General features: G+C 39.0%; 1 protein-coding gene across 2 annotated transcripts; it reads left to right on the forward strand.

Moving 5' to 3' along the window:
• The first annotated feature begins 445 nt into the window (after positions 1-445).
• Positions 446-6,055, forward strand: LOC121584114 (LIM/homeobox protein Lhx6-like). 2 transcript variants are annotated; one of them, XM_041899945.1, is made up of 8 exons: positions 446-929; positions 2,184-2,366; positions 2,693-2,814; positions 3,803-4,023; positions 4,323-4,423; positions 4,642-4,737; positions 4,903-5,083; positions 5,316-6,055. In XM_041899945.1, the coding sequence occupies exons 1-8, from the start codon at positions 852-854 to the stop codon at positions 5,396-5,398; spliced, it is 1,065 nt and encodes a 354-aa protein (XP_041755879.1). In that variant the 5' UTR covers positions 446-851; the 3' UTR covers positions 5,399-6,055. The 2 variants fall into 2 exon arrangements, with proteins under 2 accessions (XP_041755879.1, XP_041755880.1); XM_041899946.1 differs by lacking the exon at positions 446-929 and adding an exon at positions 1,535-1,800.
• Positions 6,056-11,400: the final 5,345 nt, after the last annotated feature.

Raw genomic sequence — 11,400 nt, forward strand, 5'->3', positions numbered from 1 at the left:
TACACATTGTACCTGCGGCACTCCAGGAACAGGGTTGCCTACCGCTGCTTTAAAGGTTTCAGTATCTCGAGGATGATCAAGAATGTATCCATTCAGCTGATTCAAACCTCAAATCATCACAAGCACTGCAGAAAATGTGAATGTTTAGCGTTCTACTTTTTTCTAAACCAAAAGTGTTCTATTTTACATAATGGTAGGCCTATTTATTTAATTGTAAGTATCATATTTATGCATGGTCTCACATTTACTGTAGCACTTTGAAGCATCCTTGTATACCACTGGCAAACGAGATTATAGATAGGCCTATTTTCATAATCTGCTGCACGCAACAACAATTTAAAAAACATCTGAATTCTGTTATTTATGCCCCACCCCAATCCTATTCCTCTCAAGGCAGTCGGGAGTAACTTCCATTTTGAAGAGGTGGAAAGGGCGAGTGCCTGAAGAACCAGTGATTGTCCGTCATCCCCTCAAGAGCTTTCTTGAATGGACACGGGTCGTTGAATTTCCTGAGCGCGCGGGATATCCTTCCCAACTCAGCGCATGCCGATACATCGCAGGCCACCGCTCACTCGATTTGGACTAATTTGCTGCTGGCTGCAGCTTCAACAACATATAGCGCAAAGGACTGTATCTTGGAAATAAACACCAACAGGGAGTGGCAGTAAAGCTAACTGTCATGGACAATTCAACCTAATTTTATGTATGTCCGTGTCAGGGTAAACGCTTTTTTGCTGTTTCAATTTTAATTTTCATGTGTAAAATCATAATTCTCTACTAAACCCATCCCGGGACACTACTTGGATACCGCCTGCCTCTCACTTAGACTACAGTGTTAACGGGTCCCCTGCATGTACTGGAACAATGAAGTTCCATCTCCACTCCCGGAGGAGAATAAAGTCTTGTTGGACAATGTTTTCGTTAAGCAGGTATGACATGACATCTAATCATTTGAGTATTTGCAGTATAGGCTATCGACTCACTGCAAGTGAAGACTTGGGCTAATTGCTTGGCTGCGCTGGTCTTTGAATAGCCCAGCTGATTGCCTTTTTGTTTTCCACGCTCCAGCCTATGTTTAATGATAATTATAAACATATTTCACAATTGTGCTAGCCTAATTTTGTTTAAATGAAGGACAAAATAGATTCTGAATTCCACCCAAACCCAGATTTTGGCACTCTTTGAATACCGTTTTAATCACCAAGAGAGGCTCAAGTGGCCTATCATAAGCGAAGCTGAGACAATCACGCTCCTTTATGTTTCAAGATCAGCTGCAACTTATGTAGGCTACATTGTCTACTATGAATAGTGCGATGTTCAATTGAGGCTCTTCACATCCTAGTCTTGTGTAGAGAAATTCGATTTTCGATTACGGCTATTAAAATTAAAATATACAATTATTCTGGTGGCGCGATGCCTTCTCTGATTGACAGTTGAAATTGACACTGGCTGCCTCTTATCCCGAGCATTTGAAGCCATCACTAATTGCAGGTAGTCCATCTTTTCAGTGCTTTCGATTGCATGGGAACTATATGCGATTAGGGAGGTAGTTTACGGGTTGTGCTTAAAGGAAAACGATAAATCCTAATTATAATTGCTTCAGCAAATGTAGCTTTTGTTGCCAGCATTTAAATGCAGTAGAAAGTGTTATTCATTGTTTTGGACTGGATATAGCTTGCAGTATGGGCTGGTAGGGATGCGTAATGCGCAGAGCAGAACAGGGCACAGAGCAGACTTCAGGCACAGCTCCAGGTTTCATCTGCACGGCTGTTTCTCCACAAACAGAATAGCTTGATAATGGTGAGTTATTCCGACTTAAGACATTCATTATGTTATCTAATCAAAATAGAAACTTCGACATAGTGTAAACTGATAATCGGAGACTTGGCCGAACTTGGACTACCTTTTTTTCATTTCCAAACCCCATGTTCATAGTTTACTTTTGTGACATGCCTTTTAAGTTTTGTTTTCAGTAGCAGGATGTTGTAGTAAGCCCATTTCATTGGAAATGTTTGTTGCATTTAGGCTACTGCATACAATGCTTGTTTTCTTGTATCCTGTGAGGGTTTGTCATGCACTGTGTCATGTTTCCTGTAATTCATACAAGTCGAGAGGCCTTGTAGCATACCTTGCATCCCGGGCGATATAAGATTATGACAAGAAAAATCTATCCCAAACCTCAGTCTCACTCGGACGGGGAGTCTTATGCGGATGTAAAAGAAGAGGCTCCTCTCCTGCCCAGTCCTCTGGTAACACCGTCTATGTGCTTGCATCCGACCCTGGCCTCCCCGACGCCGGTTCCGTCCACCGGGAAAAACCAGTGTGCCAGCTGCGGCACAGAGATCCAAGACAGATACCTACTGAAAGTGAGCATTATAAAGCCTTTTATTACACCGCTCAAATCAAGCATCATTTAAAATTGAATTTCAAACCTATTTCTTCCTCACATATTGCATGCATATTTGCATAATCTTTCACATTACTTCTACTTTATAGAATAAGTACGCCGAACAAAACATTATTATTGTTATTCTTGTTATTATTATTATTATTATTATTATTATTATTATTATTATTATTATTATTACTGTTATTATTACAATTATTATTATTATATTATTGTTGTTGTTGTTATTATTGTTATTATTATTATCATCATTATCATCATGAGTGTTTTTTTTAATCATTGCAGGTGAACAATTTGAATTGGCACGTGGGATGTCTGGAGTGTTCAGTATGCAGAGTATCATTACGTCAGCACAATAGCTGCTACATCAAAAACAAAGAAATATTTTGCAAATTGGATTATTTCAGGTAGGGTAAGTTTTGCTATATGTTTTCCTTAGAATGTATGTTCTATGTTTGGCGCGAGGGTGAATGTTCATAAACAATTGATTACTTATCACGTCATATTGAACCTATCCTATTTCTATTCTCTTCCGTTATTATACTTATTACTAAAAATACATTGTTGCAAGGCGAGTGTTTCATTATATCTTCGGGCAAGTAAACAGGATTGGACTGTTCTTTTCGTTGTAACTTCTAAATCACATAAATACAACTACACGCATTATGTTTTTGTTTTTTTTAAGCAACGAATGCAGACATGTTAACGAGGCTATTTGAATAAAAACATAGCCCATTTATAACATATCATATGTATGCACACTTCTATGACCGATAAAAAAAGGTCAAGTTATTTTTCTCTTATTTATTTTACATTTACATTTTAGTCATTTAGCAGACGCTCTTATCCAGAGCGACTTACAGTTAGTGAGTGCATACATTTTCATACTGTATATATTTTAATTATTGTCTTTAGTGATAATGTGGTGGATATCATCAACATTTTTACTCTCAATCATGATTCTTACAACTTTGAGATCACTAAATTTAGGTTATTCGTTTTCGTTGTTCTTCATTTATCAATGTATCATTCCCTCCTCTGACCGGGGCCAATGCTAAAACATTATGTAATTTATCAAGGGCTATTTTTCTCACTCACTCTATATTTGAAGCATGTCAAGTAAACGCTATTGTTATATTATTATCATTATTCTATAATTATAATTATATTATCATATGGTGCTGGTTATTGTTTTAATTAACAGAAGGTTAAATAATTTTTACTAAAGTGAAATTAGTTTGGAAAACTGTAAGCAATGCTGTCTGTAATCTTTTACAATAAAATAACTTATTTCTATTCCTGGCCTGCACAACATTTCAGTTGACTACAAGTTTATTTTCATTAGCAGTGAAAGACTACTAACAATGCCCCCTGCTCTTCTCTGTCTCACCACAGTAGGTTTGGCACCAAGTGTGGCCAGTGCAGGCGCCAGGTGTATGCCAGTGACTGGGTGCGGCGGGCGCGGGGCAGTGTGTACCACCTGGCCTGCTTCGCCTGCTACTCCTGTAAGAGGCAGCTGTCCACGGGGGAGGAGTTTGGTCTGGTGGAGGGCAGGGTGCTATGTCGAGCCCACTACGACACCATGGTGGAGAACCTCCAGAGAGCGGCTGAAAACGGTACGTGGTCAGACTTGTGTCTCAGACAATGTCAGGGAGTAGGGAACCCAAATATGATTTAAGGGAAGGGTGCTGATTTCTAATACATTTTGTGTGGGATGCATGCAGCCTCAGAATTTAATCAAGTAATTAGCCATGTATGGGATTTAACAGTTAGGAGTAAACGGTATTGGGGGAGAATTCAGACATAATTGGGGTCATATATTTCTTACTCTTAGGAATGTATGCGTTGCTATCCAGTACTTGCAAACAATATAACACTGTGTGGTGTTTTTTTCCACACTGTTCCTGTGACTTAGGGACGGGTCTCACTTTGGAGGGAGCCTTCCCCTCTGATCAGGATGGCCAACCCAAACCAGCCAAGAGAGCACGTACTTCCTTCAGCGCTGAGCAACTACAGGTACCGTCTGTGTGTGTTTACGTGTGTGAGTGTGTCTGTGAAAGTATGCACAGTATTTGTGTGTGACAGAACAAAAAAGACAGGATGAATGTTAGTTTTAGTATTGCTTTCTACATCATTCAGATGAATGTGATTGGCTGACTGAATTCGCTATATTCAGTGAATATTCAGCTGAATATGAAGCTTCATGACTGAGTTTGCTAGGTATGTGTTCCCAGGTGATGCAGTCTCAGTTTAACCAAGACAACAACCCTGATGCCCAGACTCTACAGAAGCTGTCAGACATGACAGGACTGAGCAGACGGGTCATACAAGTATGTATGACAATATCGAACTAGTGGGTGTAAAGTTGTTACACATTTCGGAAAAAAAGTATGATGTAATAAGATAATATGATATCATAAAATCATTCATCTATACCAAATCACTTGTTGCATACATCATTCAACGATCTTTAGTAACGTTCCATTTTCATATAGGTTTGGTTTCAAAACTGCAGAGCAAGACATAAAAAGCACCCTCCACCCCAGCACAACGGTCACCTCCAGGGCGCCCCCCATCCCCACTCCAGAATGCCCCCCTCACTGTCAGACGACCTCTACTCCCCCTTCAGCAGTCCTGACAGACCACACCTACTGGCTCTGCATGGATACATTGACAGTGAGTAGTTTTTTCCATATCGATGGACAACACATGCATGTACATTTACGTGACTTTGGCTCTGACATAATTCTTTATTTTTTTAAAATTCTACCAATGGAGATTATCGACGACAGGATTCTGACTACAGTGTATTTAAATTCACATCACATCACCTATAGTTGTTGTGGGATGTATTTAGTCTAATTGAGTTTAATATATTTTTTCTCTTTCTGTTGCTTTCTGTGCACAGGTCATCCCTTCTCGATGCTGTCTGCCCCTAACCACCTCACCCACCCAGGCATGGCCTTACCACAGTTACCCATCAGCCGCTAACTAACACCCCTGAGACCACCACCTCCCCCACAAGCCTTATCTCTCACAGAACTTTTCATCCCGCAACATTGAGAACATTTCAACATTTGCCTCTCCCATTTGACTATACATGAGGACTGCTGCGGTTTCTTCCGCCTCCATGGTCTGCAGAGTTGGAGATATCACATTGTCAAATGGACGGACAGTTTTATAATGGCAGCTAGACTTTAGATCATCTGTGGAAAAACATCCCAGTCCAATATAAATATGGTAATCATCAGGACCAGATTAGACCACCCATCCATTGACAGGGAATACACTGAAACTCCAGGACCAGGATTAGGAACAGGAAGACTAATCTAACAGGAAATCTCCTTTCAATCATTGTGGATTATGATTTTTCATCATCTTATTCATCAACTGGTAGTACTAAAGGTATTTCATGTTTCAATTCCCATCGTTTTAAATATGACATTTTTTCTGTCACTCTGTCTGCTTGTTTTCCTGTATAAAACCCTCCCATGCATGGGCTATTATTTATGTGTAAGGTGACGATGAATACTCTTCTGATCTTGTGTGTTGAGAGAGAGTGTTGAGTGTTGTTATTAACTTGTTTTGGTTGTAAAATGGAAAGCTTATGTGCCCCTTTATTTATTAAAAAATATACTTCACCAAGAAGCACTTTTAAAAATGTTTTCAAATGAAATAAATCATTTATTGTAAATTGTACATATTTTACTGATTTAATAAAATGTGCCTGAAAGACTATTGGAAAAAAAATCTGTTGAGAAATAGAACATTTGGTTTTACATGGACACAACAGGAGACATGAAGGATTCAAGTCCTATAATCGTGTGTAATAGAGAACATGCTGTGCAGAAGATAAAATACACACAGTTTAACTAATTATTTTACTAACGCACACACATACGCAGGCACACACACACACACTTTTATTTATTGCTAAATACTGCACAATTTAAACACTTTGCTCTCCAAATATAAATAATGTACAGTAAATTGTTGAGTTCCTTCCTGTATTTATACTTATGCTACATTTTTATTCTATTTAATTACATTAGCTTAATTTTTATTTTGTATTATTTCTTATTGTTTTCGCATTGTAAAGAAGGAACCTGCTAGTAAGCATTTGATTGGACTGTGTACACCATGTGCATCCTGTGCATATGACAAATAAACTTGAATACACACACACACACACTCCCCCCTCATTCAACAATAGCAAATCCATTAGGTCACCCAGTAAAGGCCAAGTACCCTTTATAACCTGTATTTAACAGCAATATTCATAGGTATGTAATGATCAAGATACAGTTTGAGGGTCCCCAATTTACTCCCTATGTGTGTAATGGCTGCAACAATCAATCCGATGGCAAGACCATTTAAAAGTGTTTAACTCTTTGGATAGTATTGATCTAGCACTCCATTTCATTCCATAAAACCTTTTTACTGTGATAATCTGAAGTTGTTGTATTGATTGGCAGCACTCAAGCTGCTGTTGTGGCAAGGAACAGAATAATGAACTCTGAGGAAAATATAGTCCTGACCGTTTCCTTTGTTAGGGACCCCAGTCAGTTATCTGTTTTTAATACGAACTAAGCCTGAATTAATTCCCACCTTCATTTGCATGCTCTCTTCAAGTAGGTTGACGGTCCATTTTCCCTGATCTTTGAATTTGATAAAATGAGAGACAAATCCAGCTCAATGTACCTTGCATAAAAACAGTACAACACTTCAACATGTTATACCGCCTGTCATTCTTTGCCTTGTAAAACTAAAGTGAAACACTGATTATACATAGCAGTAATTCAATGAACAAACTTATTCATACTCATATTGCATACAGTGTTTTCAGCTCACATAATAAAAATTATTGTGAAAACAGTACATTAAATTAAACAGGTCTTGTCATAAGCAGTGAAAGTGAGAGAAGAACAATACTCCGGCAGACAGCATACACGCACGTATGCCACATACTGTGGAACAAATGGAAACCACAATCGTTCCTAGCTTGTGACATTCGTTGGTGTTTTACCATGCTAAAATAGCACCAACAGACATCTGTTTGGAGCTCACATATCTGGCATCCCAGTCAGAACCTTTCTCTGTCAGAGGGAATTCACTTGAAATCAAAGAATCTTGTTGTTGACATTCAATAGAGGGAAATGTGTTTTGAATTTGATGCATGACAACACCAGAAAAGTATGTTTGACAAAGAAGAGGATTTACTGTAAGCTAGTCTGTTGTTTGAGAATCTCAAGGATTCAAAAAATGTAGGTGTGTTGGTAAAGGCCAAATAGAACCATTTGAAATGAAGATACCGCCAGCCTCACCAGCCCTCTATTATCACCGTTCCCCGCAGGCACAGGTCTGGGATCAGCGTAACCTTAATCGAACCTCAACCATTAGGGAGGGGAGAATGCAATGCTGACCTTAGAGGAGTGTCTAGGGGCAACGTCAACCTATAACCTCATCCATGCTCAGCGGGACCATTGTTCACCACAAGGGGGCATACATCCAATAACCACATCATCCCAAGCCATAGACCAATGGTGCTCTTGGGAGTAGTAGTTGTGTTGCGCGTTGACACTGATTTAAGGTCCGTTTTTCATTTTCCCTTCTAATGGTTAAGGTAAGGATTGAGAGGGTAAGCCGATCCGAGATCTGTGCTTATGGGCAACTTCTACCCAGAACATGTCCTTGCTGCATTAGGAGACAGATAGTCTCTACCAGGCTTTCACCTTAGCGAGGCCTGGAAGCCAAGGCTAGGAGACAGAGAATGTTAGATACATGACTACATGATCCTTGACCCAGTGACACAGAAACCAGAGCTACAGTAAAAAGAGGGGTATATGCTGTAGATACAAGCAGCAACAGTGGCTTCCCTTGTGCTGTGATTTGACCATTGAAGATTTCATTAGAGATGGGTATGCTTTGACTGAGCCAGGTGTGGATCAGGCAGAGATGTGAAACCCACCCAACATGAGTGGAGCAACGGAGAGGACCCTACCTGACACATCGAAACAAGAACAAGGAGGAGGAAACGGAATCTCAAGATATGGCCGATTACAGAGAGAGATGGAAAAGAACAACAGTCAGGTACAACAGCTTTGAATTTAACATGAAGTTTACATTCATTCTAATTACTCTAATTACATTTGTAATTACAATGTAATAACGTATATTTTTTATTAAAACAAGTCATTATGAACGGTCTCTACAGTATACTCAAAGTCACTTTTTGGATTATTCCTTTACAATCAAACCAATTGTGAAATAGAAAACAATTCTGAATTCCTTGAGGTGACTGGTATTGCAAGACACCACCAATAACCAGTGCTATCAGCTATATGTATCTGATTTGCCTTTCTTGTGCCTTTCTTGTGCCTTTCTAGATCTAATCTGTGAAAGGACCTTTTTATTTTGTGTTGTACAAAGAACTGCCTGATGATTATCAGTCAGGCATATTCTGGGCTACAGTCAAACTAAATGAGATATAAATGCAAATTAGATTTTTTTAGTCAAATCAAAATCTCTAACACAGCATCCAATACCCATTGAAAGCATGAAGCAGACAGAATAGAGGATTTAGAGCCATGTTTCTCCATGCACAAGCATCTCTGGTAGTTAGAACTGTCTCATTTTGTCATAATGTCATGCGTCTGCCCTGTGATTGGCAGGTTTAAGTGCTTACAGATGAAATGGGGCCCCATGCTAATGAATAGGCCTCTGATTGCAGGATTCCTCTTCCGGGATTACAGCGTAGCTCCACTGATGAGCAATTACATCTACAGTACCTCTCGTCTCTGCTGCATATTCACATCATCACATCACTGTTCATGCTACTCACCATCATACTGATCAGCAGCACTTACCAACTCTCGCTGCAGACAACAAAAGTCTGTGTGGGTGGGTGTTAGTTCCTCTACCTCCTATTTTTCCTCTTTCTTTTCCTAAAGTAAAGTTTATTTTTGAAGTTTCATTTTCATTTTCTGACTGTTTTTTTGTACGTGCACCTTTTTTTCTGTTCAGAGAAACGCTCATCCATACAATGTATCACAATGATGTACAGAGAATAGCCTATGACAAAAACGTTCATAATGGTCACAAGGACTTAGACTATCTAACATAGATAATGATGATGACATACTGTAAGTTAGAAAAAAAGGCAAGCTCTAAAAGCATAGTGTTCTAGGTATGCCTCAACTCTTTTCAGAGTATTCACATCGGATATCAAGAATAAGAGTCATGCAATATTTTTTGTTGGAACACTATAGTTGTACTTTAACCTCATATTTAAAGTATTTCTGGAATGCAGGGTTATTCATCAGCTGTTTTGGCCTCAAAGTGAGAAACACCTCACTTTGAGGCCAAGAGCATGCCGTTTATGAACAGCATTACAGTCATTTACAGTACATGTGTATTTTTGTTAAATATGGGAAGGAGAAATGTGAAGATCTTCAAAAATCGAGACAGTACACAAAGTAGTTTCTGAATGCTAGAACATGAATACCGTAGTATAATGAGCTCAGATTCTTACAGTAGCACACAGTACAACTAGGCCTACACTAAGAACCACACAGATGTGCATTTAACATGAGGAGTAGCCTACCACTGAGGAAAACTGAGGAAATAGCTAACACAAATGATTCACTTTGACAACGCTCAAAGCCAACCTCCCACTTTGCAAAAATAAATATGAAACGTCAGCGTGAGTCAAAAATGTGTTTATTTATCAGGATGACAACAACTGTTAAAACTGTACAGCAGTACTTCAGTTTGATTAATGATTGGCTACACTCACTACCCTGGAAGACTAGGGTATAGACTGTTTCCAATCAGCCTTTAAGCTTACTGAATACACCCCTGCCCTCTTAGACAGAGAATGAGAAATCAGTGTCTATATTCTTAACCCAGTTTAATTACATATGTTTAGGCCTACAAATTACTTGATTTCTATATTGCACTAAATTGCTGAATTAAAATGCATCTACACTGAGTATACAAAACATTAAGAACACCTACTCTTTCCATGACAGACTGACCAGGTGAATCAAATCATATCAAATTGTATTTGCCACATGCGCTGAATACAACAGGTGTAGACCTTACAGTGAAATGCTTACTTACAAGCCCTTAACCAACAATGCAGTTTTAAAGAAAATAAAGTAAAAAATGGATAAGTAAAAAATAACAAATAACAAATAATTAAAGAGCAGCAGTAAAATAAAATAACAGTAGGGAGGCTATATACAGGGGGTACCGGTACAGAGTCAATTTGGGCACCGATTGGTCGAGGTAATTGAGGTAATATGTACATGTGGGTAGAGTTAAAGTGACTATGCATAAATAATAAACAGATTAGCAGCAGCGTAAAAGAGGGGGGTGGGGTGGGGTGGGGGGGGCAATGCAAATAGTCCAGGTAGCCATGATTAGCTGTTCAGGAGTCTTATGGCTTGGGGGTAGAAGCTGTTAAGAAGCCTGTTAAGAATCCAGGTGAAAGCTATGATCCCTTATTGATGTCACTTGTTAAATCCACTTCAATCAGTGTCGATGAAGGGGAGGAGACAGGTTAATAAAGAAGGATTTTTAAGCCTTGAGACAATTGAAACATGGATTGTGTATGCGTGCCATTCAGAGGGTGAATGGACAAGACAAAATATTTGTGCCTTTGAACGGGGTATGGTAGTAGGTGCCGGGGGGAACTCAATATTAAGAAGGTTTTCCTAGTGTTTGACATACTCAGTGAATATCAATTTAAGTCTGTTTTGATATTTCAGAAAAGGAATGTAGTTGCCCATAAATGCAATAGCTCCTTCTTACCACTGAGAGGCACTGAGTGCCAAAGGCAGCTCCTATCAACATTTCATATTGGGGATGTCAACAGGTATGTCTCCACTCTCCACACAGTGTTTAGGGATGTACTATTTATGATCTTCCAGACTACAGCTGTAAGAATTATACCAGTAACCTTAAAATCTTAATTATCCCAACAAGTTCTT

This window comes from Coregonus clupeaformis, chromosome 16 (genome assembly GCF_020615455.1).
Source record: "Coregonus clupeaformis isolate EN_2021a chromosome 16, ASM2061545v1, whole genome shotgun sequence".
In the NCBI taxonomy this organism is placed as follows: Eukaryota; Metazoa; Chordata; class Actinopteri; order Salmoniformes; family Salmonidae; genus Coregonus; species Coregonus clupeaformis.